The following is a 12,116-nucleotide window of genomic DNA, read 5'->3' on the forward strand; positions in this document are numbered from 1 at the left end:
AAAAACATGGAGATCAGGAAAATGTGATACTTTAAATTGCCCCCTAAAAAATGTAATACTCTAAACTGATTTGTATATGTATTTATAGGCATGTATATTGTATGGGATTGTGTGTGTCTGTATAAAATGTATGTATAATTGTGTGCCCAGATATAGATTGGCACTCTGTCCAGGGTAAATGCTGTAGTGCCCGATGTAGTCCTCCAGTTGCACGGTTGTTTCCGGTTGAGAGTACGCTGTGTGCTATTGGCTGTGGTTCTCACCAGTGTGTGGATGATTGTTGAGTATAAATGGTTGTGTGTAAAATGTGTAAATTGTAAAGCGCCCTTGGTCGTTTCTAGAAAGGTGCTATATAAGTGTAACATCATTTATTCATTCATTCATTCACTGGAAATATTTCACAGGCAGTGGGAAGAGAATGGATTCAATTAATAATTTTAACAATTGGCCACCCAGTGCCGTGACCTAAACATCTTTCAAAATCTGTAGATATACCTCAAAAGAGCAGTGCAAGCAAGATGCCTAAGAATTACTAAAAGAGGAAAAAAGAGGAAAAACTAAAAGAGGAAATCCTCCTTAAAATATATGTTTGCTCAAAGCAAGTCAAACGTGTCCTGATTCTAGGACAGATTTGTTCACATTACAGACAGATACAAGTCACTTACAATGGAGTTTTATTAAAGTGAACCATTAAGATGGCCAAATCTGAAGCAAGCAAAAAAACATATATAATTAATCCAGTCAAACTCAACAAAAATACAAAACTCCAGAAAAAAATACATTTTCAGTAATTTCAGTAAAAGAAGTGTATCTGTGACCCATAAGCAGTTACACCCGCAAGTTACTGTCAACTGAGTGTACATGTAGTGGTCGTTCATCAATGCCAGAACAAACAAAAGAAAAAAAGTGGCCCTTCAAAAGCACAGCGGGAAGATGCAGATCAGCATCTACATTCTAAAAAAAAAGGTAGGAGCGAAGCCGCAGAGGCCACCCGTCAACTTCTGTTGAAAGCTGCAAGTGTGAAAGACCCTGACGTATTAACACCTCTTGTTCACAATAACACAGAGCTGCACCACGCTGAGTGAGTCCAGTCCAGCCTCGTGCTTAGCGACAGCAGTCAGAGCGAACTGTGAAGCCATACACGCTGAAGTGCTGTGGGCAGATAAACATTTTTACTAATATGAAGTGAAACTGTTCTGAACTATCACTACCTTGAGAAATACCGTCTGCTCCCAGCACACCTTACATAATACATCATTAACAACCACTTTATTTATCATTTTATTTCTATTTTTTTTCCATTTTCTCCCCAATTTACATGGGCAATTATCCAACCCACTCATTAGGACTCCCCCATCACTAGTGATACCTCAACACCAGGAGGGTGAAGACTAGCACATGCCTCCTCCAATACATGTGAAGTCAGCTACAGCCTCTTTTCCAACTGCTGCTTATGTAGCATTGCTGAGTAGCATCACAGCACGCTCACAGGAAAGTGCAGCGACTCGGTTCCGATACATCAGTTCACAGACACAGCCTTGTGAGTAAGACAGAGTAAGGCCAATTGTGCTCTCTCAGGGCTCTGATAGCTGACAGCAAACTACATGAACAGGATTCGAACCAGAGAACAACCAAAGTTTAGAATGTCTCAGGCTTGAATCAAATTCAATTAAACCTGTGTGTAGTCTCAAAATTCGATATACAGGCAAAATAAAAATAAGATATGTGTTCTCATGTTGCATGCGCCTCAAATGAGATTTGGAGAGATTGGTTTTGACACGTCTGAATAGCCCTAAACAAATCAGCTATGACACACAAGGCAAAAAAATCTGATTTGAGTCACTTCAGCCTGGTAATGTGAACACATCCTTAGCAAACCCAAAGTGATTACTCTATGGTATCTTTTAAAAATCCATTTAAAACACAGTTTCAGCAAACGTATAATGGTACTACTCTTTATCATATCACGCAACAACGTAGCGGAGATTGTTGAATGTCTGACTTGTAATGACTCGACCTTAACAAGAGACTTAACCTTTGTGCATTCTCAGCATTCTGTATACTCCCTTTGTCCTAAGGGTCAAACATGATCCGAAGACAATGTAAACAGTTAACACTGGTGGTCAGCACTTTACATGGAAGTCTGAACATAGACAAGACTTCTCTTTCTGTAATGTTGGGATCACTCTAGAAAAAGCCAATACATTTCAAGCTAAGATAAAGATAAGATAAAGGTGGTGGTATTGTCTGGTAAAGATAATGGTGATTTCTTTTTGACTCTTAGGATAACATCAACATAATTTTCCACAGAATACTCTCATTTACTGTTCTTTTTTTGCTGGCCCAATTGATTTATTGTTTCTTAAGTGAGAATGACACTGTCAAAAACTACAGCAGACCTCCAGTGACAGAAATGTTAAACAAAAGCTGGAGGCAGTAGCTTTTTTAAGGGTATTCTAAATTCTAAATGTATTTATTTATTTTTTAAAGTGTTTTAAAATGTATTATATCCTAACCATTTTGGTCTGAGAGTCCCTTTAAATTCTGTGACGGACAATGCAGGAAAGTACAACAACTTCCTTAAGGGGGCCCCTCCCACTAGTTGCTGACAGCTGCCAGGCAAGCAGGCTGTGGTCTCTGATTGGTCAGAGCTGTCTGGCGCGGGAGTTAATATAAATATACGAAAAAAATAAATATAGCGAGAAGATTCTGTGTTCCAGCGTGAAGTCCAATACAGCGTTTGGACGTGCAGCGCAGATGTAAACATAGTAAACCGAGTCAAGCAGCTGTGAGCAGTGAACGCAGCACAGACCGTGCGTGCATGAACACAGCATTTGTTCTTAGCTGTGGTAATTAGCGTTATCTGGCTAACATATCAGTTTAAAACGTGCCTAATCAGCAGTTTAGCTCAAATAAATGGACTACATTTAATAGCTGGGTCAGATCGAGACCAGATTACATTCTTACCACAAGTGAACCGCACCGGAGTTCGTTTGGGACCGGACCGAGATCACCTCCTCTAGCTGGTCTCGGTCCGGTTCTTTTGATCCTCACCCGAGTGCGATTACTGTTTTCACACCTGCTCAATCGAACCGCACTAAAGTTACAAACGGACCAGAGTTCGTTTTAACCGGACCAAATAGTGCTGGTGTGAATACGCCCTAAAGCGCAGTTTCAACAATCTCTAATGTCTACACACAGCTAACAGTCAAAAGTACGGCTTTTTTATACAGTAGAGTCTAGAGATGAAGTCTATAAGCAAAGAAACTTGCGGTTACAAGGTCATCCTTTCAATCAGCCACCAGCAACCGAGCAGAGTGTGGGCTGGGGTGTACAGAAAGTGGAGGAGCCACACACAGTTCAGCAGGTTCAGTCAGTGTAAAAATCAAAGTGAGGCCAATGATGAGCACTGTCCAGCAGGACCATCTGAACTGCATACTAAATCAACCCCCTCCACACACACACACACACACACACATGCACAGTACATCCACATCTTCCCTTGGACCGAGACAGGGGAAGCCACAGCCCACATACACACACACTCTCTGTTTATCTACTGGTCTTTACTAGCAGATGGGCTATGGGCTGCCAAGCTTCACAGGGGCAGTTGCTGTGCTCTCACTCTCTCCGCAGGCTGGAGAGAGGGTGAGAGAGGGATGGCAAATGGCAAGCTGAGCTTAATTTCTTTAGTAGTCACTGCAGGTGAATGTATCAGTATTTATGTATCTCTGGATGGGGCTGATATCAGCAGAAAATGCTGGATAAAAAGAATAAATCTGATCCTTCTGAAAAAAAGCTAAAGATGTTTTAAAGAAATAAGTGTTGGACGATATGGCCAAAGTTTATATTGCGATATATATATATATATATATATATATATATATATATATATATATATATATAACTTTACATTGAAGAAGTGTATGTAAAAAAACACACTTCAAGATTGACTTGGTTGATGCTTGTTTCATAGTATGTTTTTATAAAATATTATTTAAAAGATACCAAATTAGTAATTTATTAGTAAGTATGGGTGGGTGAAATGTCGCTAAAAATAATATTGTGATATTTTTGGATATTTTATTTTAACACTCATAGTGGAACAAAAGAAATGTAATAAAAAAGTAATGTATAATGTCATAAATGTAATAAATAACAGTAATGCATCATCTACCGAGAAAATAATATGCAGCATATTTATTGTATGCATATAAACCAAAAACAAACAATTAAAAGTACATTGAGTAAACAGTAAAATAATAAAATATTTTTTTACTGTGTCAAATTGTTTGGAAAAATTAAAAATCAAATTTGCATATGATATGACATGATATGATACGATACCTTATTATTAAGTACTGAATATCATGACCATACTGAAAATGTGTAGTTACTGAATAATTAGAAGGTACTATAGAATCTGTATATTCTAAGTTAAAGAGTCATTTTAATTTATTAATTTCATCAGTAGATTCATCAGTAGCCCCAAGACAATGGCTGCATATGAATTGAAAGCAACACCAGACTGTCTGAGAGTCCCTTTAAATTCTGTGACGGACAATGCAGGACAGTACAACAACTTCCTTAAGGGGGCCCCTCCCACTAGTTGCTGACAGCTGCCAGGCAACCAGGTTCTGCATTCCTGCTGCCGGCAAAATATGAAACTTCAGCAACAATGAAGTGGAGCAATCTATTAGGAAGCTAGAAAAGAAGAGACAAGAAAACTTATATTTTGCTTGGGGCCCCTCAAATGCCATGAAATGCATGAAATGGCCCTGCATGCTTACAAAAATCTGAGGACCACATGTTAAAGTGACTTAAATCTGATATGAAAGATCTGTTTTGACATGTCCACACAGCCCTAAGGCACAAAATCTGATTTGTATTACTTCATCCTAGTAATGTGAATATGGCCTTTAAAATAACCATCTACGGCCATTTTCACACCTGTAGTTTGTTTCTCTGGTCCGAATCAGTTGATGAGTTCATTTACTTGGAGCGTTTTCTCCCTTTGTTTTGTCTGGTTTCACACAGGCATAAATCTAAACGCACCAAAAAATGCGCACCAATAAACGACGCGAGCAGGCTGTGGTCTCTGATTGGTCAGAGCTGTCTGGCGCGGGAGTTAATATAAATATACGAAAAAAATAAATATAGCGAGAAGATTCTGTGTTCCAGCGTGAAGTCCAACACAGCGTTTGGACGTGCAGCGCAGATGTAAACATAGTAAACCGAGTCAAGCAGCTGTGAGCAGTGAACGCAGCACAGACCGTGCGTGCATGAACACAGCATTTGTTCTTAGCTGTGGTAATTAGCGTTATCTGGCTAACATATCAGTTTAAAACGTGCCTAATCAGCAGTTTAGCTCAAATAAATGGACTACATTTAATAGCTGGGTCAGATCGAGACCAGATTACATTCTTACCACAAGTGAACCGCACCGGAGTTCGTTTGGGACCGGACCGAGATCACCTCCTCTAGCTGGTCTCGGTCCGGTTCTTTTGATCCTCACCCGAGTGCGATTACTGTTTTCACACCTGCTCAATCGAACCGCACTAAAGTTACAAACGGACCAGAGTTCGTTTTAACCGGACCAAATAGTGCTGGTGTGAATACGCCCTAAAGCGCAGTTTCAACAATCTCTAATGTCTACACACAGCTAACAGTCAAAAGTACGGCTTTTTTATACAGTAGAGTCTAGAGATGAAGTCTATAAGCAAAGAAACTTGCGGTTACAAGGTCATCCTTTCAATCAGCCACCAGCAACCGAGCAGAGTGTGGGCTGGGGTGTACAGAAAGTGGAGGAGCCACACACAGTTCAGCAGGTTCAGTCAGTGTAAAAATCAAAGTGAGGCCAATGATGAGCACTGTCCAGCAGGACCATCTGAACTGCAGACTAAATCAACCCCCTCCACACACACACACACACACACACACACACACACACACAGTACATCCACATCTTCCCATGGCAGCTTGCCATGGCAAATGGCAAGCTGAGCTTAATTTCTTTAGTAGTCACTGCAGGTGAATGTATCAGTATTTATGTATCTCTGGATGGGGCTGATATCAGCAGAAAATGCTGGATAAAAAGAATTTGCCATGGCAAGCTGCCATGGGAAGATGTGGATGTACTGTGCATGTGTGTGTGTGTGTGTGTCCAGCAGGACCATCTGAACTGCAGACTAAATCAACCCCCTCCACACACACACACACACACACATGCACAGTACATCCACATCTTCCCTTGGACCGAGACAGGGGAAGCCACAGCACACATACACACACACTCTCTGTTTATCTACTGGTCTTTACTAGCAGCTGGGCTATGGGCTGCCAAGCTTCACAGGGGCAGTTGCTGTGCTCTCACTCTCTCCGCAGGCTGGAGAGAGGGTGAGAGAGGGATGGCAAATGGCAAGCTGAGCTTAATTTCTTTAGTAGTCACTGCAGGTGAATGTATCAGTATTTATGCATCTCTGGATGGGGCTGATATCAGCAGAAAATGCTGGATAAAAAGAATAAATCTGATCCTTCTGAAAAAAAGCTAAAGATGTTTTAAAGAAATAAGTGTTGGACGATATGGCCAAAGTTTATATTGCGATATATATATACATATATATATATATATACACTACCGTTCAAAAGTTTGGGGTCACTCAAACAATTTTGTGTTTTCCATGAAAAGTCACACTTTTTCACCACCATACATTGTGAAATGAATAGAAAATAGAGTCAAGACATTGACAAGGTTAGAAATAATGATTTGTATTTGAAATAACATTGTTTTTACATCAAACTTTGCTTTCATCAAAGAATCCTCCATTTGCAGCAATTACAGCATTGCACACCTTTGGCATTCTAGCTGTTAATTTGTTGAGGTAAGCTGGAGAAATTGCACCCCACGCTTCTAGAAGCAGCTCCCACAAGTTGGATTGGTTGGATGGGCACTTCTGGCGTACCATACGGTCAAGCTGCTCCCACAACAGCTCAATGGGGTTCAGATCTGGTGACTGCGCTGGCCACTCCATTACCAATAGAATACCAGCTGCCTGCTTCTGCTGTAAATAGTTCTTGCACAATTTGGAGGTGTGTTTAGGGTCATTGTCCTGTTGTAGGATGAAATTGGCTCCAATCAGGCGCTGTCCACTGGGTATGGCATGGCGTTGCAAAATGGAGTGATAGCCTTCCTTATTCAGAATCCCTTTTACCCTGTACAAATCTCCCAGCTTACCAGCACCAAAGCAACCCCAGACCATCACATTACCTCCACCATGCTTAACAGATGGCGTCAGGCATTCTTCCAGCATCTTTTCATTTGTTCTGCGTCTCACAAACGTTCTTCTTTGTGATCCAAACACCTCAAACTTGGATTCATCCGTCCACAACACTTTTTTCCAGTCTTCCTCTGTCCAATGTCTGTGTTCTTTTGCCCATCTTAATCTTTTTCTTTTATTAGCCAGTCTCAGATATGGCTTTTTCTTTGCCACCTCTTCACTGTAGATGTTGACACTGGTGTTTTGTGGGTACTATTTAATGAAGATGCCAGTTGGGGACCTGTGAGGCGTCTGTTGCTCAAACTAGAGACTCTAATGTACTTATCTTCTTGCTTAGTTGTGCAAAGCGGCCTCCCACTTCTTTTTCTACTCTGGTTAGAGCCTGTTTGTGCTGTCCTCTGAAGGGAGTAGTACACACCGTTGTAGGAAATCTTCAATTTCTTAGCAATTTCTCGCATGGAATAGCCTTCATTTCTAAGAACAAGAATAGACTGTCGAGTTTCAGATGAAAGTTCTCTTTTTCTGGCCATTTTGAGCGTTTAATTGACCCCACAAATGTGATGCTCCAGAAACTCAATCTGCTCAAAGGAAGGTCAGTTTTGTAGCTTCTGTAATGAGCTAGACTGTTTTCAGGTGTGTGAACATGATTGCACAAGGGTTTTCTAATCATCAATTAGCCTTCTGAGCCAATGAGCAAACACATTGTACCATTAGAACACTGGAGTGATAGTTGCTGGAAATGGGCCTCTATACACCTATGTAGATATTGCACCAAAACCAGACATTTGCAGCTAGAATAGTCATTTACCACATTAGCAATGTACAGAGTGTATTTGTTTACAGTTAGGACTAGTTTAAAGTTTTCTTCATTGAAAAGTACAGTGCTTTTCCTTCAAAAATAAGGACGTTTCAATGTGACCCCAAACTTTTGAACGGTAGTGTATATATATATAACTTTACATTGAAGAAGTGCATGTAAAAAAGCACACTTCAAGATTGACTTGGTTGATGCTTGTTTCATAGTATGTTTTTATAAAATATTATTTAAAAGATACCAAATTAGTAATTTATTAGTAAGTATGGGTGGGTGAAATGTCGCTAAAAATAATATTGTGATATTTTTGGATATTTTATTTTAACACTCATAGTGGAACAAAAGAAATGTAATAAAAAAAGTAATGTATAATGTCATAAATGTAATAAATAACAGTAATGCATCATCTACCGAGAAAATAATATGCAGCATATTTATTGTATGCATATAAACCAAAAACAAACAATTAAAAGTACATTGAGTAAACAGTAAAATAATAAAATATTTTTTTACTGTGTCAAATTGTTTGGAAAAATTAAAAATCAAATTTGCATATGATATGACATGATATGATACGATACCTTATTATTAAGTACTGAATATCATGACCATACTGAAAATGTGTAGTTACTGAATAATTAGAAGGTACTATAGAATCTGTATATTCTAAGTTAAAGAGTCATTTTAATTTATTAATTTCATCAGTAGATTCTTAGCAGGTTAATTAGTAGGTAATAAATAAGTCAGTTTTAAATAATTCAATGAAAACTTACTATTTATTTTATTTACTATATGGACGTATTTATACTATGGTAAATGATTATCTATATTATTTCCAGTTTTTCAGCATTAATATCTATTGATACTTTCTCCACTAGTATCACAAAAAGCAGGAGTGAAAGTGTGTCAGAAAACCTGAAACTTCTCTGCTGATACGGCAAACCTGATTAGCCACCTCCTCCTACATACGGTCTAATGCATCCCCCACATTTATTAGAAGGAATCTCTATCTGTCTCTCCGTTTTTCTCTCTCTCTCTGCCTCTATCTGGTGTTTGTATGAAGAATTCCACGGCACCATTACCCTCCTACTGAACCCTGCATTCTCAACGCTGCAGAGACATGCAAGTGAAACTGGAATCCACTGCATCCCTGTGTAAAGGTGTCTTAGAGTGTGTGTGTGGGTATGTGTGAAAGTGAGCGTAACATGAAGATGCTAAGTAGTAAATAATAAGGGGGCTGTGTAGGCTAACAGTCTCCTCCACTGTTCTGCAAGGTGATGTTCTCTTACCGTGGCCGTCATCTTGTCGCTTTCCGCCATGATAGCGGACGAGTACTTGTTGGATGGCATCGCACTTTCAGCTGGATTCCCTTTGCTTTTCTTCTTTTCTAGTCTGTTGAAGAAGAAGGATGCATTTTTTATTATTACTTATAATATTTAAAGAGATAATAAAGCATTATAATAAACATTGAAAGATAAAAGAAGCTGTTAAAACTCAATAAACTCATACCATTAAAGATCTCATTCCATCATTTTTTCATTCATTTTATAATGTGTAGTTGTGGTTTCTAGTATGAATTATCAAATGAGTTATCAATGCCGCGGCTGAGCGTTTCTTTCAGCTAAACTGAAAACTTCTGACGAGTCGTGCTACCTTGTCAAACCGTGCATGCCTAGAGTACATTTAAGGTCTTGGTAAAATGTGGAATCAACCGGAGATCCGATTTAAACCTATACTTTACTTACACAAGATAGCTAACAATAACTGTCTGTGCTTGCGGTGCTTTTCCTGATCGACTCATTTTTCTGAACATTTTTCCTTCACTAGCTACTGCAGATAATGCAGGTTGAGGAACAGTTTCATATGCAGCATGCATATACAACTCAGAGAGACCTATAGTATTTCACAAAGAACAAGAAATAGTTTATTTTAGCGGAGGGAGAGCTAATAATTTAACAAATTATATAATTTGTAACACAAATGCTTTACATTTACATTCAAAATCTAAGGAACAGGGTCTGAAAGTGTATGATACATCGGATACACTGGGTTCAGTTACATATAGTGTCACACTGCAGTTTAGTGAGCGCACTATATAATCTTTCTACATCCTGTCATCATCACATGTGGGCAGCATCTCTCTTTTTAGAATTTTGTCATGTCAATGTTGTCAGATTCCAGGTGTTTGAATCCACTTTAGATTTGGATCCACTTCACATGATTTGAGTGCAACACATTACCTTTGATTCATTTATTTCTGTTTATAAATTCTTGTTCTGTTTACACACAAGTATAGCATCAGTTTAATGCTATAAATCCCTATTCCAATACAATTTCTGGTAGCAAGATGATAAATGTGACTATTGACAGCAAAGTCTAAACTAATACATTAACTTATTTAGTATTTAGAGATGTGTTAACTAGGGCTGCCACGATTAGTCGACTAGTCACGATTATGTCGACTATTAAAATAGTCGACGACTAATTTAATAGTCGATTAGTCGTTTTTTTTTTTTTCTTTGTTTTTCTCTCCAAACTGCTGCGACTGCCTTTCTGTCCTGGACGCACATGCGCAGTAGTGGAAACCGGGGTAGGTAGTGGACGACATCTCAGGACATTATACAGACAGGCTCTGGTTTCATGGCTATCCCGCTACAGAACTCAAAAGTGTGGGATCACCAAGAAAATAAAAGTGAAACGCGTGCAATGCAATATCTGCAATGAAGAACTTGCCTTCCTCGGCAGCACAACCGCGATGCACGAGCACCTGAAAAGGAGGCATGTTGTGGCTGATTAAATGACGAAGAAGCTAAATTGCTATTTAGCTGCTAAAATTAGCGTAAACAGAGCGTTAACTTAGTACTTAACTTACTCATCTTGATAGCTTTAAAACAGAGGTCACTAATAGGCGGACCGCGATCCGGATCCGGACCCAGACGTTGTCACAAATGCCGTCCCAAACCGATAAACTACAGAGAAGGATTTCATTCTGACAGTGGCTTCTGTTTTCAGTGCTTTTCGGTGCAGTAAACTCACAGATCAGTCATGTGTGGTGTAAAATCACCAAACGCTCTCCTCTGCCAATCAGATCTGTGCAGACCGCTGCCCTGTGTACGGTAATGTACACAATATCTGGACAGAGAGGCATTTTTTATTAATATACTTTTTTTTCATAATAGTTCAAACAACCTCACGGTTGAGATGTTTCATAAATGCCAGTGCCTTATCCTTATTTTACACAGTTGTTTACACTTTATGCTAAACAGTAAAATAATTGTCTGTTACAACAAGCTGCATATTTCATTAAAGGTTTAATGAACTATGATTTTAATTGTTTTTATTTTTAGTTAGCATATAGCTGAAATCTAATGTTGGTTGTATAATAGCAGCTGCATTCTATTGTGATAAACTGTGTTTTATATTCAATTAACGTATGATCCGATTAGTCGACTAATCATAAAAAATAATCGGTGATTAGTCGACTATAAAAATAATCGTTTGTGGCAGCCCTAGTGTTAACATGTATTACTTAGCAAAGCATTACTTGTTCATGTTTTATTAGTGATTTGTTACAAGCAGTCGCATATAACTTAAGTTCCTGATAAAAAAACAATGTCACAGAGTCTGTATTACATTTGTCCAGCCTTATCATTAATGTTTTCACTATTTAGTTTGTTACCTCACTTTACCTGGAGGTTTTCTGCACTTTATTGTTAATGTTTACCAAATCATTTGAAGTCCTATTTTTAGCTACTTGCTGCTGGACGCAAATGCTGACAGACAGAGAGGCTAGTTGTAAAACATGTTTTTACATACATACAAGCACCAATAAATACAATTAGATTTAGTTTGAGACAAATATCACCTTGGAAGTATTAAAATGTATTTGTTGTGACATCTTTAGCAAATTCTTGGAGTATTTCTAAACAAATAATTGTTTTGAGACTACATGAATGGATATAGACTAGGACTCTGTATTGGTAAGAACCTGACCCTACGATTCATATCAAGATACAGGAGTTAAG

General features: G+C 38.6%; 1 protein-coding gene across 2 annotated transcripts in view; it reads right to left on the reverse strand.

Annotated features, from left to right (window-relative positions):
• Window positions 1–12,116, reverse strand: part of dnmt3bb.1 (DNA (cytosine-5-)-methyltransferase 3 beta, duplicate b.1) — a 64,827-nt gene that overhangs the window by 43,471 nt on the left and 9,240 nt on the right. For both annotated transcript variants that reach the window (XM_007250004.4, XM_015605971.3), the window contains exon 3: window positions 9,381–9,483. In XM_007250004.4, coding sequence (XP_007250066.2) covers window positions 9,381–9,440 — 60 coding nt within the window. In that variant the 5' untranslated portion in view covers window positions 9,441–9,483. The remainder of the gene's footprint in view (window positions 1–9,380; window positions 9,484–12,116) is intronic.

This window comes from Astyanax mexicanus, chromosome 13 (genome assembly GCF_023375975.1).
Source record: "Astyanax mexicanus isolate ESR-SI-001 chromosome 13, AstMex3_surface, whole genome shotgun sequence".
Classification (NCBI taxonomy): Eukaryota; Metazoa; Chordata; class Actinopteri; order Characiformes; family Acestrorhamphidae; genus Astyanax; species Astyanax mexicanus.